Below are 21461 nucleotides of genomic sequence, written 5' to 3'. Positions count from 1 at the left end.
GTGCTTTCTTCTCCCATTTGCAGCCTCACATATGAATATTTCATAAACTGGGTATATATTTGTGAATTATGACAATTAATTAATTAAATCTATGAATGAATAAGCAGACCTGTTGAAAGTTATGTGATTGTTATGTGATAAAAATAAAATTTAGAAGCTATATTTCTTTTATTACTATCTAGTACTCCCATTTATCTCGTCTTTCACAATGTCATAAAAAATTACTAAACAGTGAAAAAAAAGAAGCTGAATATTTGAACACTATATAAACGGTAGGCCCGAGCAACGCTTTTGGCGCCTCGTAATGTGGTTACAAAACGTCTGTGCATGGCACAAATGAAAACAGGATGTCAACACAATGTATGTATCACACCTAACACAATTCATAGACATTTTGCAGAAGGCACTTTCTAAGTGACTACCATCTACTTAGTATATAGCGTCTCGTCTAAGTCTCATTAAAAAGCTAAACGGAATCGGCAAAACCGATTCTAAATGATTCAAACACAATGGTAATTATTCATTTATTGTGAATAAGATAATATAACAAAATATTGGTTGCACTGGTAACCTTCATTTCTTAGAACATGAGTTCACTTTATGATAATTATTTAATCAATAACTTTTGCAAATATGTCTCCATGCAGTTCATAAATTTCCTGGTAAACCAATGGCTATTTTGAAAAGAAAATGTTTATGCTGTTAGGTTTTATACAATCCAACAAAATGTCCTTAGAGGTACACACAACAATCATTCATAAAGGTATGAAAAAAATGGGATTTATTCAGTGTCATTGTACTTTCTTTCATATCCTCAATAGTAAGAGTCTGTGGAATAACTAATATCAAGTATAGAGAAAATTATCCCGTAGATTACGGTCAACAAATTCAGCCATCAATTTGTCAGCATTGACTGGGATCTGAAACAGTAAATGTTGATAATATTTTACTCACAACAATGAAAATAATCACATTCTATTCAGATATTTAGTTGCTTGGCATATTCAATTAAATCAAACTGCTCAAGGTTTACAATTGATCCATGTCAAGTAAGATTTAACATTAAATGCAGCTGGATAAATGTCCCTCAACATATAAAAAAGTCTACTTTAAGTAGGCATGTTGTATCAAGTCAAATTCTTAAAATATTTCCTTACCTGTATAACATTTTTCAAGGGAGTGACTTGAAGAACTGGCCTGAATGTTTTCATTGTGTTCATATCAAGGTGTATACTGTCAGTATAACACGTGTACAGCACTGCTGCTATCCTCTCTACCTGACAGTGAGTCAATACTAAAATAAATGAAAATGACAATATTGTTACAAATGAAAAGCATATCTCTTAGGTATCTTCCAAATCTTGTTTTAAGCTTTAACACATGAGCAATTAAGTAGTATTTCTGATGTTAAACTCAAATGTATGCAGTAAAAAAAATGACCAAATATTTATTAATATTTCAAAAAATTAAATACTCCAACTACATACAAACACAAACATAAATTTTGTAAATATTTACAAGAAAATTGTTTTGGCTATATTTATATTTTATAAAGGTTTTGGGTTCATTGTGTGCCTTTAAAGGAATAAACAAGTTTCACATTATGTGTACCTATCTGCAACTTAAACGTTGGTTAAAGAGACCTGATCATAACTCACATTGTGCTGGAAGACCAGAGATGGTATTAGGCTGCTCCAGGTATGGAGCAATTGGCTGTCCATGAAAAGAACTGGTTTTCAAAGCCCTTAAAAAAGGAGCAGGAAGGTCGGAAACCATAACATCACACTTGAAATCTGTCACAGAGCCACATGTCAAAACTGCTATGTACGTGTGGTTTATATTGATGCTGGAAAACAGCTGAAAAAATCAATTCAAAATCAGAGAGATAAATAAATAATTTCAAAATTCAAACAAGCATGCTGTTTAAATGTTTCACAGTGTAAAGTATATTCAAATTTCTTACCAAACGCATATACATCAGGCAGAATATGTAGTTGTCCAAGAATTGTCCACACACATACAACTTAGTATTTGTCAATTTAATGAAACTTATTCCCAACTGTTACTGGTATATCACAGGAAAATAATTGAAGTTATTTTTTCACTCTTTAACCAAGATGAATATGAAATGAAGAATCAACTATGCAGATATAACACCTGTTGTGTCCAAGAAAAAGCTTGGGCTGCCTGTACTTCAGTCTTACACTGAACAACAACAACTTCTGGTTTATGAACTAAGCGATATATGTAGCATGTTTTATCACTGTGAGCATCTTGTGATAATGTACTCGTGTCCTTATCATCAAGTCCTGTGCATATAGCACCTATCTTTTCTGATTGTTGAGACAAAACATAGCACTGGGTAAACCCTGGAAAATAATAGCCACATGTCATAAATAATTATTAAGTAACCTGCAAGTTTGCCAGACAGATGTAAGACAGTAATTTGTTCACTTTGAATTATTAATTTTTTTTTTTTTCGTAATAGATATTTCAAAATTTTATCTCCTTTTGTTAAAATTAAAATAAATGTAAACATTAGCCACTTTTACCTGTCGCTGCTTGACCTACGGCAATGATAAGTATGGAACAGTGCAGGCACTGGTTCGGAGATGATTCAATTTCTGATCTCACTTGTGGACTCCATCTGAGCACTGCAGGAGAGCTGTAAAATTTTTGCAGGTGCACTGCATCGTGAGTTTTGATGAAAAATGTTACTGAACTTACAATGTACAACTGTAAAAGGCGGACAATTAATTGTGGACTTCACGTCTATTTAACATGTTGTATACCAATTACTAAGGGCACGCCAGCTAAATAACAACTTAAAATTATCAATTCATTTGTCTATCATGCGTTAGTCCATACAGTATATAACAAAAATCTTATATATTATTACTAAATAGTATCAGTGCACGAAAATTCATGTGCTAGTATATATCAGAACCGTCAATAGGAGTGCTAACGCATGAATTTTTCGAGCAAGTATCAGTAGTGAATCTGTCAATGAATAGTTAATCAGCTAATGTTTGTACTTTTTGTAGTACAGTTGTGCTACAAAATACGTTAAGCACGTTAGTATTTGAATAATAATTTGAGTCCAAAACGCATTTGCAAAGATTTCACACAAATACCCTTACAAACAATAAACCATTCAAATAAACATATTACATTGCAGTTTCTAACGCATTTTCTTCTTCATCGTCGTCTTCGTCTACCGCGCGCGACGTGACTGGCAGTATTTCTCCAAAGAAGGTCGCCATGATGTCAACAAAACACGGAATTGTGGGTAAAACCAGACATCTTATTTTGATAAATTTACGTGTCTCTTTCATTCTGGTGAGATGGCTTCATAAGATGTAGACACGAAAGCACACAAAGCGCAAAAAATTCTATAGTAGACCTTGGTGATAGTAAATGATAGTTTTAAAAACACTGAGATGACGTCATGATATTTGTGCGGAAGTTCAGCCATGATTTTTGTTTTGGTTTACGTTGAAATGAAGAGCTAAGGAATTTTATTTGCAAACTCTTCAAAACTCTTGATCTAAGAAGCAAAAACTTCCAAGATGTTTAGTACCGTCTCTGGTTGGTTTCGTGGCATAAAAAGTGACGATGAAACAGCGCCTGAGACAGTGTCTGAAGAACAAGGACAGTCCAATAAAGAGAAGCCAAATGAAACGACATCGTCGCAAGCCAAAGCTGAAGATGCTGCTTCAAAGGTAATTTAAGGTTGAAAGATGTATTAAGTACTGGTTAGCGACATCGCCCTGGACGATAAAGTATCAATGTAACAGAGAGAGACACATGTATAATCTCATTATTTACATACATATCAAAAATCTTACTACAGCTTGTACAAGGTCAAGGCACCTAGAGAACATGTTTCATATAGCCACCCTGATCACATTTTATGGATAACTACCATAGATTACACTCTTTGCAATTGCACACATTTACACACATGTATGTGTTAAGTGTTTTTGCCCCTCTGTTTTAGGAGCCCAGTGGAGAGCCTGTGTCTGACCAAGGCTCTGAGAAAAAGGAAAGTCCTGAGCCAGCAAAAGAGGGGGTTGATGACCCTGCTGCAGGCATTCAGTTAGATCTGAATGAAGTCTCAGAAAAAGCCATCCATGCTGCCAAGGAATGGGGAAGTCAGTATATGATTTGTCAATTAAAGATGTTATTATTTTTCTTAAAATGTAAATTTTCTTCTCTTAATGCTCAATGTTCATGAGTGTTGGTTTTTAATGTCTATTTAGGTACATAAAATCTAATTAAGTAATTGATGTCTATTTGCTCGATCGATTTTATCTTATTCCTTTGCCTTCATGTCAAACCAGTAGAATATCTGGTATTTTCCAGTTTTATGAATTATTAACACAATAACAAAGAGCATGTGATCTGGATAGATGCCAGTTAAATATAAGACCTGACTAGAACAGCTGTAGTTCATATGCTGGTGCTGAATATTTTATATAGATGAATTGCGCAGTTCAAAACAAAGACAAGGAAAAGATTACCTGACTTCTCATTCAGCTTTTCTCTGATGAAGAAGTTTTCTTATCAGAATCTGATAAATGATTTAGATAATTAAATATAATTTGTGAATGATTGAATAACTAAATATGTATCCTAAGCTTTTAGTAAATATGCATTGTATCGGAATTAGTTTAAGATTAAGAAATTTAAAAAAAAAAATAGATTTCAGTAAAATTTCCTAGACTTGCCCTTCAAGAAATCGACGGAAAATAGCTCTTTTTCAAATTTGAATGGGCACTGTAGAAAACATATAACAGCTAAAGCTCTCAAATTAAGCACATATGTGTGATATCATGTGAAGAATAAGTTCTGTAAATTTCAATCCAAGCAGTTGAGTACATTTTGAGACAGAACGCTTTAAATGTGCAGCAAACCGTAACGCTAATCCCTTCAAGATCTCGACGAAAACCGGAAGTGCGTCATGACGTCACTCGTTTGTACTTGGAAAGCTGCTGGGTGATTTTCCGATGAGAAATATTTCGTGGCTTATACAAATGTTCGGAAAATGCCCATGCAGATAAAAGAAAATTCACTAATCAAAATTGAAACTGCGTAATTACATAGAAAAACATTGTGCATTTCTGACCTCGACTTGTCAGTGTAAACAAAGTGTACTGAACGCATCGCCAGCAAGCACGTGAATGCCGCGTTTGATACTTTGTATCAGACGCTTCATTTTACTTGACAACACAGTGTTTACGATAGGCATGACAGGAAAAACAGTGCAAAAAACACGCACTTCCGGTTTTCGTCGATTTCTTGAAGGTGTCGATTTCTTGAAGGGCGAGTCTAATTTTATACTAGGAATTAATATAAAGGGTGTTTTCTTTGTTTTTGTTGTGCAATAGTCATTGTAAAATTCTTGCCCCCACTCCAATCTCTGACATTGTTGATAACTACCTAGCATATTTAGCTTAAGGGGTTCCAAGCCATAAATTACTTGGTATGCATTGTATATTTATAAATTAATATTTCTTTTTTATGAAGAAAATTGTAGGATGATCTAGAGTAATAATATACCTCGATTGTTCTGAGCAACATGTGAAGAAAATGTTCTCATATAAGTCAAATTTTATACCCTTTTATAATATAAATGGTATTTTGATATGGGCTGACTTTTTACAGGTTATTTGTTCAGTGTGGGCAAAGTAGCAACAAAGACTGTTGCATCTACAGCTGCCAGCACTGCTAAGCAAATCAAACATACTGTAGAAGAAAAGGTAAGTGAATTTTTGACAAAAATTTAATCTGTGTGAAAAAATAGATAGATAGACAGATATGTAGATATAAACAAAAAATAAATTGATATTGTAGTTGTTTGTAATTTTCCTGATAACACAAAGTTGTTTTGTTGTAGCATATTTATGCTGCATATTTGTAAATTTTGGAATATTCAAGATTATCTGTATGAACTTAGTATTTTGCATTTGCAAGAAAATTCACTTTTTATGGCAGCAGTATTATAATTCCAAAGCATTTTCTTTTGCCAGTTTGAATTTGTATGGTTTTAAGTAAAGTGACATTAATTTTAGACTATCCTTGGAGACTTTTCCAAAGAACAAGAACGTTTTGTAAATGAGAAGAAAGAAAAGCAGAGGCTGTCTGATGCTGCTGTACCTCCTTGGGTGGGTTATAATGAAGAAGAAGCAATGAAGACCCAGATCCTGGCTTTATCTACTGTATGTATAGAACTGTTTTGTCTTTTGCCTGAAGTTGTTTCTTTTGTATTTCTTGTTTTTGTCCCTAATGTAATGAATGTCCAGGCATATTTGAGGTTTACATAACATTTTGATACAGTTTGCAAATAGAAATAAGATTTTGTCCCCATCTGATTTAAATTGTCCATTTGATTAACCACTTTTCATCAGTTTAGTGAGTAAGAACCTTGGAATTTACTGAAAAATGATTATTCTATTCACTTTCAGGACAAAAGGAATTTTCTAAGAAATCCTCCTACAGGAGTTCAGTTCAACTTTGATTATGATATGGTATTTCCTGTTGCCATGGCAACACTGCAAGAGGATCCGAATCTTCAAAAGATGCGATTTGATTTAGTTCCTAAACAGTAAGTGTCATGCAGTTGATTGTTTTTCATGTGTACTGTTATCTTTTTCATGACTTCGTATAAGGTAGTAACAATTACAATTCACTTGACTTTTCACTTAGTCATATTTTATTGTGCATTCTATTAGAATTTCATTGGTTCTTTTAAAACATCTAAAATTATTAAAAGCACTGACAAAAAACATTATATTGTCACTGATAATACAAAGAATGTATACAAAAAATAGCAGCAATATAATGATGAAAAAATATTATAATTTTATAGCACTCGTTCTCTTTGTGTAAACACTCTAGAAAATATGGGTTTTAGTGAAGTTTTAAAGGTGTCAATATTTTTTTGCTTGTCTTTTGTTTTTTTGGTAGATTGTTTTTAGATTGTTTTTGTTTTGGAACATATATTTCAAATGCCAGGTCTCCATAATGTACATTTGCTTTCCAATCAGCAGGTGAACACTGTAAAAAGTGGTTTATAATAAGTGTATTCCACATAGCTCTCATAGGTGTAATTTTTATGTTGTTTTTTAAGAGGTCTTTTATCACTAAGAGCCTTAAAAATAATAGATAAATTTTGAGTTCACTTAGTAAGGGTGAAAATGCAATTTTTTTATAGACGTAATTTAATTAATTCGTAAAGATGTAAGTTGTCTTTAAACATTTGTACAGATGGTCTTCAAAGAAAGTTGGAAGATATAAAACAATGAAAAACCTGAATGCAGACCCTAAAAGTTAGATAATGTTTGAAAGTTTATATGAAATGCATAGAATACCTTTTAAATGTGTAGAATGCTCAAGTTTACAACCCTGAATTTTTGTTTTACTTCTGTTTCATGTATCTGTGATATTTTTAGGATGAAAGAAGAGAACTTCTGGAGAAACTACTTCTATAGGGTATCACTGATAAAACAGTCCACTCAGTTGACCTCTCTGGCACAGCAGACTGGTATATTAATATTTAATTGCATATATTAACAGAGAATAAAAGTTATAATCTATACTGTTAAGTCAAAATTTTCTATGGTTGTGGTATATACTGCATGGTAAAGTACATACATTACATTAATATATGCAATAAGTTTCAACTATTGGCCATTTTACAGTTTTTTATCCATTCATAATAACTTCTTACCTCTGGAGTTTTTCACTTCTTCCTATCCCATTAAAATAGAGAAAAAAATAAATTTCATAGATCTTTTGAATTATCGTGGTGGGGATAGAGTCAAATTTCATAGATCTTTTGAATTATCGTGGTGGGGATAGAGTCAAAATCTTAAAGGAAAATAAAATATGATATAGAGCTGTTACATACTGTAAAATGACTGATATATTATTATTAGTTGAGAGCATGGTGGGTTGGGAATTGCCATCTTGATTATTGTTTGCTTGGTAAAATGGGGGTTATTTACTTTAATATTGCTATCCTGTAGGATCTACTGGTGAAGGGTTAGCAGTCAAATCAAGTGATAGTTCAAGAAGATCATCTACTGACAGTGGGCAGAAAGGTAGCCTGTTTTCTCATAATTATTTTGTCAGTGTAAAACTTCTGTAGTCTAAGCCACATAAAGGCTGTCACTTTCAAGTAACTGTAGCCAGGTGCATAATTGACCATTTCTTAAGTATTCTCCATGTTACTCTGAAAGGGCACTTGATGTCACTGGTTTCGGCTTGTATAAAGGCTGACTTGGGCAGGAGGGTTGCTATGCACCACAAGCAAATAGGACCAACTTCTTCCACATGTATGGATTTGTAGCATTTAAATTGCCTTTTAGTTTATTCAGCTACAGATTCACGCCCTCCCACTCCTGTATTCCTCCCAATTTCGTCCCATGAATTTTCAGGGTTTGAAGACATCCCGATGGTAAGACATAGCTTCTCTTGATTTTCAGATGATAATTCATCCACTGAATATGACAAATTGTCTGATGTCCAAGATGCCTTTTCTGCCCAGAATCAAGGTGAATGCTCTTTCGGTAATACCGATACTTACTGCCAATATTTATTTGACATGCTGACAATCCAATTTTTCTCTCAAGCTAATAATTGTGGTGTCTGGTGAAAAGCACAACCAAGGAATATCGCAATGGGTATCTTGAATATCAAAAAGGAAAGCATTTATTTTCAGCATCTTGGTAACATACTGTTCAAGGGTCTTACTTTTTGAATGCAGTTCTTACTTTCTTAACCAGAGGAAATAAAAAGCTCTTTGCTTGGCTGGTTTTGCTTGCGCCATGGATTATGCTGCTGGTGAAGTTTTTTTTTTTTTTTTTGACAGCTTTGTCAAGTTTGCAACAAAGCAAAATAGTTTTCAGGGTTGATTGCTTAGCAGCAACTGGCTTGAATGCAGGGTGAAAGTTTTATTAAAATGTTGCTGGAAATATTCCAGAATTTACATTTAACTTTTTTCCTTAACCAGTCATTCATTCCTATACACTTCTTCATTCTCCAGTTTTTTTAATGATATTTCTTTTTAAATTCCTTTTAAAGAGATTTATTAAGCCTCTTTTTCATCAGTTTTTTTGACTCATTGAAATCTGCAAATGTGTTTTAATTAATGCAAAAATGTAGTAATTAGAAAGTGACATTTGGACTCTTTGAAGTTTAGGGAGATAAGTGCGATTTGTATACAGCAACGTATTGAAGTCAGATATTAAACATGTAATGTGTTTGGTTCAGTAGCAGCAAAAGATTTGGTTTCTTTTACTTTTGTGCATGTTAAAAACTTTCTTGAAGTGTCTGCAGGATTATTCTAATGCCCTTTCAGTAAGAGTTTCACCAGAAAATGAAATATCATTGAGCATAATTTCTCATGATATTTCATTCCTTGGGAAATGTGCAGAAAATGAAATCATTTTAGGTATCTGATATATTTATCTATGTGAAGTGTGCTATTTCAGTTTTTATGTTGGACCATCAATCATTTTAGTTATCAAGAAATAGCATTCCTGCATGTGTATGATAAGGGACAAAAACAGTTGAATTATTTTGGAAATTAAATATTGAAATTTAATTTTTGATAATTCTGTTAGTGAAACTTTTGGTGACATCCCATTACCTGTTACAGCATCCAGTTAGGCCCATGGATGTTTTCCAAAAATCATGTCTTATTTTGATGTTATAAAATGGAGATCCAGAATTTTCATTCTGTTTATATTTTATTGTATAGATGGCCCCAGTATTCTGCAAAAGGAAGGAGAGGAAGATCTACCCATGTCCAGTCCTACACAGGAAGCAGAGTTCATTAGTGATGCCTATCAGACCGACCTGAATGAGGACGACCTGAGGAAAGAGATGGAGCAGATGGGATTCAAGGAAGACAAACAGACAGCTGAAGGTAATTTTTTTTCTCTTCTGTTAAAAACCAACTAAAATGCAAGAGGGTTTTTCATCCTCTTCGGAAATGAAATGACAAATTACTTACTGTCGTGTTAAAAGTGGAGAGAGTGTTGGTTTGCTGCCACTAGATCTGTTGTTTCTGTTTTGTTATCATGACAATGAAATTACAACTGTGTGTGCTCCCCATTATGTAGATGATGTGGATGGGGATGTAGAGGATCTTGAGGTTGATCCTGATGTTGAGGACTGGGAAAAAGAATTGATGGATGAAATTCTTGAGTCAGAAAAATAGGGTGAGTTCATCAAGGGTGACTGGGTATTGTGGAAGGTTTTTTTTAGAGAATTGCTTCTTTGCAACAGGCTTCCTAATTCCTTTGGTATTGGCACAAACCACAAGCTTGTGGAACTATTTCTTTTTTAAAGGGGAATATTTCTGAAAATGAGATATTACAATTAAGTTTTAAAAAAATCATGTGAAAATGATTTTGAATTGGTGATGGCCCAATTTTTTGCCTTTTATGACTTTTTTACTGGAGTGTAGAGATATTTGGATTAAATTAAAACCATAGAAGATGGAGGTTTTTTAATGTGTGGAAATGGAAATTTAGTTGCATAATATGTTGTTATATTATGTTTATTATGATCCTTGGGTGACAGAATTAATTACCTTGGGATTTGATTTCTGTGAATGCTTTCCTTTGTTGGTAGAAGTAGGCTAATGAGATTAAAGCTTTGGGCAAATAGCAAAAGCTTGTAAGTGGAGAAACTATTTAGAATGTTTTCAGGAAGTTGCCTCTTAGACCCCATTCCCAGAGATTAGATCGATCCAAACTAGATCGACCTAACTCCCTGGGGGTGCACGCTAAATAGCTGTCAGCCGTGAGGGCACGAAAGTTAATTACCCCCTTACAGCTTCTAGTAGGCGGGACGGACATTTAAGCCGGATTATCTGACAGTAATCTAGTGAGACTCCCCATGGGGATAGATCGATCTAAAACTATGGGAATACGCCCTTAGTATATATTTTATGCATTAATACCTTTGACTGCGTGATTGATCATCAGAACCAAGTAGTCAAAAAATTGCAGAAAGTTGCTAGGCCATCGGGCTTCTGAAAATTATGAATAGATACTTAAAAAAGAAAGCAGGATATTGAAACCTTTGTACATATATTACAGTTGCTATAGAAAATAAAAATTGTGTCTATTATTTTTTTCTTTCTCAAATACATTTCACTGCTCTCTGTTACATGCAGAAATACTTTGACCTACATTTCTTGATTTAATAGCAAGTAGTTATGACATTTCAGGTTGTCAGAGTGGAATATAAGTTAGAAGAACTGAACATAGATTAAATTGTTTGACAAGCTGGCTCATGGTTTTTAAGGGGAGGGTGATAAATTGTTAACATCTTATGCCTGGTTGAGAGTCAATGGGACTTTGGAATGAATCTAAATAAAAACTCTTAATGTCTAGGATATTTTTTAAAGTATAGATTTTAGTAGGAAGTAAGACCCCTTATTTGTATTTTATGTGTAATATTACAATCTTGGACAATATTATTTTTGCAAATTTATGCTTTTTGGTATTTTATGGTGAAACACTTTGAGGGGGGATCTATGAATACTTTGATCAGCCTGCTTTTATTTTTAAGATTGAGAACACCAACTATAATATTTTATTAATATCATGTAGGTTTTTTGCCTTCTAAAAAAGTTTTTTTGTTTTTCCAACAAATAATGTAAGTTTCATACTGCTACATCAACAGAAATGGCACAGATGAGTGGTTGACATATAGAGAGTTAAAAAAAAAAAGATCCAAATTCCTGGCCATCGGTAGTGAGCACATATACTTCATACCTTTTACCTTTGGTTCCAACTCTCTCCATATCTTCAAGATATTTACATTGTGTTGTTTTCATTTCCAGTGAACAATGGTAGATCTACCTCAGTATTATAAATAGATTTTGTTGTGTGCTCAGGTTCGACTCTTATCAGATAATTTATTTTTGGGTAATAAATCTGGGAAGTTGGTGTCAGTTTAGCACATTGTCCTTATATGCTAATGTGGTAGCTGTATGCTGTGAATTGCATTCATTTGGTTCAATTACTTGACCACTATCCAGCAGTTTCTTTTCTGTATAAAATCCTAATATTGATAGTTTTATGTTGATTTGATATTATTTGACTGATCAGTCTGACCAGATATGCTCATTTCACTTTTCTTTTGTATCAAAGTGGGCCTAGGACAACTTTCATTATTTTCAAAAACATAAATTCTGACCTAAAATGCAGATTGAATTTGTATACCTGTGGCATACCCATATTTTTCCATACACATAAAATGTGCTAGTGTTGCTTAATAAGAAGAGGAAAGAAAACTTTTCCTCAGGAGACAGATAATGAATATTGTTTTGCTGTCATTATGATCGTTTGGGATTGAAGTACTTACTTGTCATTTAAGTATTCTCCGTACACGTAATGAAAACCAATTTTTTATTTTTGTTTTCCAGAGGAGCATTTACCAGAGTGGGAGCGGGAATTGCAGAGAGAATTAAATGAATATGAAGTTGTTGACGATGGAAACAGTGACCTTGATGATGCAGAACTAGAAAATGAAATTTTAAAACAAATTGAAGAAGAAGCTGACCAGTCTTAGTGGGAACAAAACTAGGCACCTTACACAGGCCTAACCAACTACCAGACTCGGCACCTAAGGATCCTGAATTAACCGGTTTATCAGACCACACTACCTGTTTTCAAGGTGTGTGTCAGATCGCATTTCGGAGTATCAGTCAGAACACCGACAGGATGAGCCCACGCTCGGCTGTCACCTTGATTGGATAGTAAACGATTGTGGTATTTAATCGCTATATGATTTTAAAACCGGGTGCATAAATTTGAAAGCCACCTAGATGAACCTTAGACTGCCACATTAATCTAAGACAATGCAAAAAAGCCCTATCAAAAGTGGTTAAAACATTCAAACCGAATGTCGTAAAGTCTCCATATACCCCCATAGAGACAATGAAATAGAGTACTCTAAAGTAAGAGTACAGTTTAAGGTTGTTCAGCCGAGAGTGGATGAGCCCGCAGTCGTCCTACAAAATTTGTTCTGGAGTATGATACTCCGAAATGCGATCTGACACACACCTTGAAAACGGGTAGTGTGGTCCGATATATCGGTTAATTCAGGATCCTTAGGTGCCGAGTCTGGTAGTTGGTTAGGCCTGTTACATAAGAACACTGTTCATACACAAATAAAAAACAGATTGTTATTTTTATTCCCTCGAAGTCATGCCTCCAGATTGAGTTCAAGATCAGCTGTGAGAGTGCATAAGGGATAATAAATTAAAGTAGACTGAAGCAAAACTGAAATATGAAATCATTTTTTATACATAAACAAGAAGGGATGGTTTCAGTGGAATTTCAATGTCAGACATAGCCTTGAGAAGTTTTTTTTTCATATCACTAAAATTGTACATCTAAAAAGTCATTGTGGCTATTCGAATGTATTATTTCCAAAATTTTACTTTTTTTTTCTATAATCTCTCTGAAGCAGGTTAAGTATGCCAAAAAATAAATGAGAAAAAATTTGATTTTACAAAAAAAAATTTTTTTTTTTTAAGATTTAGAATCTAAATAATACCTTAGCATTTATAAATACATTTCATTCCAGACAGAATTGCTCTTGGAGGTGCTTGTAATTAGATTGTATTGTATATATCTTGTAAAATATTTCTGATTGGTCATGATTGTTCGGTGATGTTTGGTAAACACTACAAACAGCATACACTTAAGTGGATAATAACTGTTATGGTAATATAATACATCATTCACCAGCTAAGATAAGTGATAAAGTATTTTTCGCATGTGAATTTTAGTCACATATATAAGGTGAATTGTTAGTCTTAGTCTTAAATTGGTGTTAAAAAGATTCAAAAAATTTATATTAATAAGAAGAATGTGATGTTATTCGTTTTTATCATTTTCACAAGTCTACAAAGAGTGGGCTTTTTCCAGACCCCCCCCCCCCCCTTCAGAGAATACATGATGAAAAGCTGAAAATAATGGCCTTTGCCAGCACACCCCTAGAGGTGAAGATCATCATTTTTGTTTTTTCTCCAAAAGCATATAGAGGACATTAGCCCTCCCCCAACATACAGTTTGTAGACGTGAAAATGGATGATCCCTAAGTTAATTGTCAGATGTGGTTTTGCAAGTCACAGCTATATATAAGGGTGGTCACAATATCCTTAAGATTCATTGGTCTGAAAGTTTTTGATCTTTGCCTTTTTTTTTTTGCCAAAAATATTGTTACCAAAAAATGTTAAGATTAATGCACCCATACACCCTGTTAAAATGGCATATCTGTCAATTAACCTTTAGACATTTATTAAGTGCTACGTAATTTAATTTTGTGTACAAAATGTATGCAAATGATTACAACTTATTACGATTGCTAAGATGCCATCTTTTACAGTTTCCTGTTACTCTCACATTTTTATTCAGTACAGGTGATAAATAAAATGTCATCACCTATACACTAAACATCACCTTAAAATTACAGCAAACTGTGAGTGATATATATACATATATGGTTGATAATATACATAATGCATTTAGAGTAAAATATGTGGAGGGTATTACAGCTAAATTACCAATTGTTTTCATAACATGGGGAAATACATGGTTGAAAAGAAAAAGTGCCATTTGAGTTGTCAATTTTTTTTTTTTTTTTTTTTTTTTTTTTTTTTTTGTCATACTCATTCGGTTTCTATTATTTTCACATTTACCATTTTAAATATTCATACACCAGAGTTAATTCCTTATAAAAAAACTACTTCAACCTAGTTGCCATTTGTGCTATCCAGATAAAGTGTAATTTCCTTCTGCCCAACATAAATTGTTGTATGAATTGACCCCCCCCCCCCCCCGGACCCCCTCCACACCACACATTCCTAGTAGTGTTCTTTATTATATTTTCCAAACCAAAATGAGCACTCAAATCCGTCATTGTGTTTGTTGCCGGTCTGTGTTATTCGCTATAAATAGGTAAGAGGCCATACCCAGGTCCTTGGTAAAGTGTCAAATAAGACCAAAAGTGGTGTGACCTATGTACCGCACATTATTGAGCAACATACAGAGTATTATGCAGCATAATATAAAAATGCATACATTAACCGACTTTTGAAAAGTGATGTTCTACTGTCTCGTTTCTTATTTTATGTGATCTGATTTGCCGGTAGATCTAACTATTAAAATGATGGGTGTTAATGATAGTCAGATTTACTTGAGTAAAACAAACGTTGTCTACATTATACCCTGGCCTGGGTAATTCCTGTTCCGCACCTCTGTTTATCTACAAATGTTTGGCCTTGAAAATCCACATCAGCCAATCAGAGTCTCCATTTTCGCGAAAGCCACGCCTCCTTCAGAATGAAAACAACTCCATGATCAAAACACCGTGCACATAAACACAAGCCGGTGACCTAATCCAACTGCGACGTTGAATGCTGCTCACAGTTCCGGCTTTTTTGCGTCGTGTTCCGACCAAGTTGGTAGTATAAGTAACAGAATGCCTCGTCATCAACGAGGGAAGAGCAAGGAAGCTCATGAAAATGCCATCGCGGAAGATGCGGTGCGACAAGAAGCCGGTAAGTGATTTAAAAAGGCAAAGCCCTAGCTATAATTAGTATCTTTTCTTTGTTGCCACTTTTCATTTGCTGCGTCTATATTAGAAAAAAATTGTCACAGTATCAGAACCATTGCTCCATGTTAGGTCATATAGAGCATAAATTTTGTGTTTAATTAATAATATTGGTCACAAAAGTAGAAATGATATATTTGAGATGAACAAATGATACCGGCAGCGTGCACGTGACGCTTTGTACATGATAACACGTGAGAGCGTGCACGTCCCTGAACCTGGAAACGAATGCCATTTTTATGAAGGAAATAGAAACGTAACATCCCCTTTGGTATTAACTGACATTTTAAAAATGACATTTTTTTCCAGATAACAACGGCAACGATACAAACCAAAATGTAAACATGTGTTGTCTGCCAACCGGCTGTAGCATAGAGGAGGCAATTAACGTTAATGATCCCGGTGATGCTGTAAGGGTTGAGTGCAACAATGACCAGTGTTCCTATGGGAATTGGATGCACAGAGAGTGTTTTGATGCCTGGGAGGAGACAGTGTTGTCTTTCCTGCGCTCATGTGGAAGAGCAAGAAGCTGGAGCGAAAAGCAGCGCTTGCAAAATCTGTGGACCAAGAAAGGTTATGATCTTGCATTCAAGGCTTGTGATTGTAAATGTGGCAAAGGGCATCTCCGCAAGGACTTGAATTATATACCCAAAACCAACACAGCCCAGAAGCAAAAGAAACACAAGAAGAAAACGGACAAGGCCCTACCAGTTATCAACAATTCCAGCAAGCCTCAACAACATCATTGCAACAGCAGCAATGCCAATGTTGGTGGAGGTAGCAATGGCAATGGTGGATATGGCCATCATACCAACAAACCAAATTTACATGTACGTATACGTGCTGGAAGCCTAGGCAGCACAGGGTCAATCTCTCCCACCTCCTCCAGTCCTCCTCTCTCCTCCACTCCTCCAGTCCTGTTCACAGGGAGCAGCAACAACAACAACACCAATCATGTCAACAATAACATCCTCAAGAAAGTGGTCAGTCCTCGGTTGGACAACATGTTTGCCGACCCTGGTCAGGCAGCCACGGGGAACATCTTCAAACGTCGCCCAGACTTGACAGCGTTCAACTCGCTTCCCCGTTACCAGCAAAACCCCTATCACATCAAAATGGAAGATGAAGGCCCCCATGGGAATGATGACATGCGCTGCTTCATACTGGCCAACCTAAGTACATACAAGTGTACCTCTGTGCCATGTGTGTTATGTGGAAGTGATCTGCCTGTGTTTGATCGTTACCCCCTCATTGATGGCACCTTCTTCTTGTCTCCACTGCGATACAATAACGATATAAAAGTAGAAGCAGATGGTCGAGTGCAATACTTGAATGCAGCATGTATGAGCTGCCTAGAGGGGGGATGTGAGCTTCGTTGCTGTGCATGCCGCAAGCGTTGGTATGGTAACACCCTACTGCTAGGGGGCATGTATTCCTACGACATATTTGCTGCCATGCCATGCTGCCAAATGCGCCTGACATGCAAATCGTGTCGTCGTATCATCCTAGATGCTTCCACGGGAGGGCTACAGTTCTACAGTCAGTACAGCCGCAGTATATCATGCCCAGCATGTAAGAACCAAGATTACCATTTTGTCAAACCACTTCAGGAATGCTTCCTGGCAAAGCAGCAAACTATATGGAACTGTTGATTAAACTAGAGTCATTAATTTGATATATACAAAACCTCCTGTGTCAGCATATAAGATATATGTAAGGTAGGCTATTTTTTCTTGTATTTTTACCTGTGCAGATATGCAACAGATGAACATTTACTACAGCATTTTTATAACCCCTCGAGCTTGTGTTTAAGCTTGCAGTTTTGAACTTTTTTTCTCAATGGTTATTGTAAAGGTGGTAAAGATTACAAATATGGTGTAAGCTATGCAAATGATGAAAGAAACTTTAAAATCATCATTTCAAAAATTGTATGTTGAAACTCTGTCAAGATTTTTCACTATCATTTGATAAACTCGATGACAACTTTTACTAGGATTCCAGGTGTAAAGTTTCCCAAAGCTATCCTAAGCTAGCTGCTAAGTATAATATAGTATCATTTGTGAAGTCCATCATGTGTTTTAAATGGAAGATTTAGCAAATGAAGTCTTGAAAGGAAACCTCGGATAGATCTGCTTTAAAAGGCCAGCATTATAAACCATTAAGCTTAGATTGCTGTGTAAATAATGATCCTGATTACTTTGTCTCTCAACAGGCAGCAGAAATATATAGTAATTGTTTGCTAAATTATTTACATACTTATGCAAATTCAGCTTTACTGTGTCAGATTCCACTGTGTAGACACACACGTACAAGTGTGGCTATATTTGGTCATTTTTTTGCAAACATTGTAGCATTGGAGGAACATTTCCTCTTAAACCATGTATATATTAAGCTAGTAATTTACTTTTTGACTTTTCGCAGGTGTCATGATTTATAGTCTGAAACAATACCTTTCAGTTGAATTGTTTTCATCTGTTATATGGGTCAGATCAGATCAAAGAAACTTATACTGTGCCTGATTTGGACCCTAGATCATGTAAGCAGTTGTTTGGTCATTTTGTTGGGAGTAGTCTTGAATTTTTAAAATATTATGTCAGAAGAGACTACATCTCTTCATGTTGTTTTTTTCAACAAATGTACATTTTTGTATCTTCTTTTTTTTCCTTATCGATTGTGGAAAGCTGTGTGATTGCTTAAAATGTGCCTTTTCTGTAATTGTTCTAGAAATAGGAAGAGCGGTGGATTAGGTACTTTTTATTTAACAAAATGTAAAAGCAGCAGTCAAAGAAGCACTGAAAAAATTCCCCATGATATGTTTTGATTAATGTTCTAGAAATAGGAAGAGCGGTGGATTAGGTACTTTTTATTTAACAAAATGTAAAAGCAGCAGTCAAAGAAGCACTGAAAAAATTCCCCATGATATGTTTTGATTAGTGGATAACAGGGTGTTTGCTTCATTGCTGACTAAAACATAAACTGTACAATGTAACCTGAAGCTTTTCAAACTGGCAGATTTTGATTGCGCTGTGGCATGGGTTATCAATTGCAGTGTTGCTGCTTTGTCTTTTGTTTTCAACATTACTATTTACTTTGTACCATGAAGGAGACTGCAACCTTGGACTGGTTTGATGTTTTGTTTGACAGCTAAGGTTGCACTTAGTACAAAGCTGTGTAGGTAAATGTAATTAGTACATATTTCTCTACAAATATAATATTTAATTTAGAAACAGTTATGTAAATGTTTGTATACATATTAATGAGATTTTGGTAGTTTCAAGACAAGCAGAAGGCTTACACTGTCACATCATTGTAAGCTACACAATACATTTAAATTTTTTTAACACGAGCTCTTTCTCATGACATAAATAAAATATGCTAGAATGAGCCTTGGAAAGAAGTGATTAAATGATGTTATATTTGAAATTTTCAAAACTGTAATCTGAAAATTTATTATTTTGAATGTTAAATATTTTACTATAATTATATATTTCTGAAAAACAAAAAGGAAAGCCAGTGAGAGACCAGTGACTATTTAGTATTATTAGAACTACTTGTACTTTGTCTATTTTTTCCTCTTACCTCTGCCAAGACTATGTTGGTTTGTTATTTAACAGACTAATTCATGAAGGTATAGGTGGATATTGATAAGATTTTCACAATAGTTCAGAAATGGGCTACCTTAATTGATCAGATTTTGATGGTGATCCATTAATAAATTAATAGGTTAGCAATGAGAACTGAGCTGACTTGACGGAGGGCTGTCCACTTTCAGTGCTTTTTAGTTTGAAATAAAATCAAGAATTTGGAATACTGATTTGTTTTTGTAAACATGCGTGTGAAGAAAGTGAAAGTATTTTCAACAGGGAAAACCATGACTGTAATGTTGAAATAAGCCTGCATTGTGTTTACGTGAAAAATAATACAGGAAAAAATACTTCAGAAGCATGGTGGGGTACATTCAGCTAGGAGGGAATGAAACGAAACTATTTGTCATCTCACCTGGTTGAAGCAAAAATAACTTTAATTGATTTGGGTCATGGCAACAAAATGTGGCAGAGAGCCAACTATATAGTTGGATTAACCTGACCCTCTTTATTCCAGCAGAATAAATCGATGAATCCAGCAGATTGAATATATTATTTTGACCTACTTTCTATGCAGATGGTTTTATAAATTATGCAGCTAAGGTCTCCCGTTTAAATTCGGAAGAAAGGTTATGTCCATTGCCAAAATGCCCTTCTGTAAACAGTTTACCATACGTTGCACATGGGTCACCAATTTTGGACTAAAGAATTCTACCTCTTACTCCACGTAAAACTTCTATTACATACAGGTCATAGAATTTGAGGTGTTGTGAACTATGAGAAGCACTGGGATCCTGGCAATGTGCGTCTACCAGTTGCATGTGCTTCAGCATGATAAACAGTTTCAAATTCCTGTTTTGTACACTGTTTTTTAGACATTCATGTTTCCTTTAGCAGTTCCCATACAACCAATAATATTAGATAATCTGGGAGCTTGCAAGGTCCTTTGCATTATTTCCTCAAATAATTTTCAACATGTGCCCATATCAGATGATGGAGATTAATATGTTGGTGAAAACCTTGATATGTGCACTCACATTTTGCTAGAGATGACAGCTTATATTGTTGACCCAAATATATCTTACTTAAATTATCAAAACAGGATATTTTCATTAAAACACAATACTTATTTATCAAACTCGATCATTTTAATCAATACCAGCACTAGCAAGGAAGCTAATTTGGGCATACAAATGTTTGTATGACTCAGGTATATACTATTGTGTATTTGGGTTGGGAACATTTTCTAAAAGCCTCCTTTACATGGCAGTTAGGCACATAGACAAGCTTAACTGGCAACATAGCAGAACAGCACTTCCCATTGCAGCAGGTACCACGCCTGACTGAGCCAAGGCCTTTATTGTTGATATACAATGGGAATATTATTAGCCATTACAAATCTGGGTTAAGTGTGTTGATGGGTACAAGTACTTTAACATGACAGGATGAAAAATTGATATTCTTTCTAGCACATGTTGCACATGTAAAGTTAACTGTTCAATAGCCTCAGTGCACATTATGCAAAGCTGAAATGAGGGATTATATTATATCATATAAAAGTAAGTGGCATTATAAGAAGATATAAGAGATGGGAAGTGCCTACACAGCAATAGGTGGTTAAGATTAAATTTGATAACACTTTTCAGTGAATGGCTTATGAAGATGAATATCCGGTGATTTCACTTAAATCATTCACTCTGAGGCAGTATTATGTTAGAATCAAAGATAAGACAGCACATCTACCCCAAACTCTTACCAGAACACAGTTAAAGCAATTTAGCACAAGCCCACAGATGGGTTAAAAGAGGAAGACCTATAAAACCTTTCTACAAAAATAGGCATCTAATGACTTTACTACCTGTGGAGCAACTGCACATTACCATCAAAAACAACCTTAAAAGTTGTTAATTATACAGAGCACAAATACATTCATTACTCTAGAAAATTGTGTAAATTGATACGTGAAATTTTTTGAAAAGGTTCAAAACTATGTAATATTTTAAGATTTATATGTTTGTTTGTTTTTTTGTTTTTTTCAGATTTCATGATTATGACCTATTGTTTAATATCAAGGCTGCTACAAAAATAATTATCAACTAGGATGTCTATAAAGTGGGATTCTGACCAACATAATGTATCAGCTTTTATCATGTCTACCAGTATGTTCACACTTAATGTAGGCTTTAGAGGAAACTTCCTTCCAGCAAACCCATAATTCGCTTGGGATATGAG

At 34.7% G+C, this 21461-nt stretch overlaps 3 protein-coding genes across 8 annotated transcripts; 2 read left to right on the top strand and 1 right to left on the bottom strand.

Annotated features, from left to right (window-relative positions):
• Positions 1-510: 510 nt before the first annotated feature.
• On the bottom strand, positions 511-3335 carry LOC106176787 (proteasome assembly chaperone 1). The gene is made up of 6 exons (XM_013559318.3): positions 3172-3335; positions 2553-2665; positions 2158-2369; positions 1659-1857; positions 1158-1294; positions 511-920 (listed from the first exon to the last, which is right to left on the bottom strand). The coding sequence occupies exons 1-6, from the start codon at positions 3333-3335 to the stop codon at positions 846-848; spliced, it is 900 nt and encodes a 299-aa protein (XP_013414772.1). The 3' UTR covers positions 511-845.
• Positions 3336-3555: 220 nt separating this feature from the next.
• Positions 3556-14641, top strand: LOC106176785 (synapse-associated protein 1). Of its 5 annotated transcripts, XM_087002720.1 has the most exons (11): positions 3556-3722; positions 4001-4154; positions 5668-5762; positions 6075-6221; positions 6468-6607; positions 7455-7546; positions 8031-8105; positions 8490-8573; positions 9767-9934; positions 10131-10229; positions 12449-14641. In XM_087002720.1, exons 1-10 carry the CDS (start codon positions 3570-3572, stop codon positions 10226-10228), a joined length of 1206 nt encoding a protein of 401 aa, XP_086858846.1. In that variant the 5' UTR covers positions 3556-3569; the 3' UTR covers position 10229; positions 12449-14641. The 5 variants fall into 5 exon arrangements, with proteins under 5 accessions (XP_086858846.1, XP_013414768.1, XP_086858845.1 ...); XM_013559314.2 differs by lacking the exon at positions 10131-10229 and having other exon boundaries at positions 8490-8558; XM_087002719.1 differs by lacking the exon at positions 10131-10229.
• Positions 14642-15389: 748 nt separating this feature from the next.
• On the top strand, positions 15390-19453 carry LOC106176775 (headcase protein). Of its 2 annotated transcripts, XR_015332209.1 has the most exons (3): positions 15390-15592; positions 15955-18392; positions 18502-19453. XR_015332209.1 is itself a non-coding variant. In XM_087002712.1 (2 exons), the coding sequence occupies exons 1-2, from the start codon at positions 15514-15516 to the stop codon at positions 17295-17297; spliced, it is 1422 nt and encodes a 473-aa protein (XP_086858838.1). In that variant the 5' UTR covers positions 15390-15513; the 3' UTR covers positions 17298-19453. The 2 variants fall into 2 exon arrangements, 1 of the variants encoding a protein (XP_086858838.1); XM_087002712.1 differs by having other exon boundaries at positions 15955-19453.
• The last annotated feature ends 2008 nt before the right edge of the window (positions 19454-21461 follow it).

This window comes from Lingula anatina, chromosome 1 (assembly GCF_051362555.1).
Source record: "Lingula anatina isolate TDL-2025a chromosome 1, LinAna3.0, whole genome shotgun sequence".
NCBI classification, from domain to species: domain Eukaryota; kingdom Metazoa; phylum Brachiopoda; class Lingulata; order Lingulida; family Lingulidae; genus Lingula; species Lingula anatina.
The sequence above is the reverse complement of the archived record's forward strand: the minus strand, read 5'-3'. Positions and strand labels throughout refer to the sequence as shown.

Bases quoted from the DNA above. Each gene is read 5' to 3' on its own strand.
- LOC106176787 (XM_013559318.3), bottom strand. From the start codon at position 3,335: ATGAAAGAGACACGTAAATTTATCAAAATAAGATGTCTGGTTTTACCC. The intron at 1,295-1,658 runs GTGAGTTATGAT...CATTTATTTTAG, and splicing joins CTCTGGTCTTCCAGCACAAT to TATTGACTCACTGTCAGGTA. The intron at 921-1,157 runs GTAAGGAAATAT...TTACTGTTTCAG, and splicing joins CCTTGAAAAATGTTATACAG to ATCCCAGTCAATGCTGACAA.
- LOC106176775 (XM_087002712.1), top strand. From the start codon at position 15,514: ATGCCTCGTCATCAACGAGGGAAGAGCAAGGAAGCTCATGAAAATGCC. The intron at 15,593-15,954 runs GTAAGTGATTTA...ATTTTTTTCCAG, and splicing joins TGCGGTGCGACAAGAAGCCG to ATAACAACGGCAACGATACA.
- LOC106176785 (XM_087002719.1), top strand. From the start codon at position 3,570: ATGTTTAGTACCGTCTCTGGTTGGTTTCGTGGCATAAAAAGTGACGAT. The intron at 8,106-8,489 runs GTAGCCTGTTTT...CTTGATTTTCAG, and splicing joins TACTGACAGTGGGCAGAAAG to ATGATAATTCATCCACTGAA. The intron at 8,574-9,766 runs GTAATACCGATA...TTTATTGTATAG, and splicing joins TCAAGGTGAATGCTCTTTCG to ATGGCCCCAGTATTCTGCAA.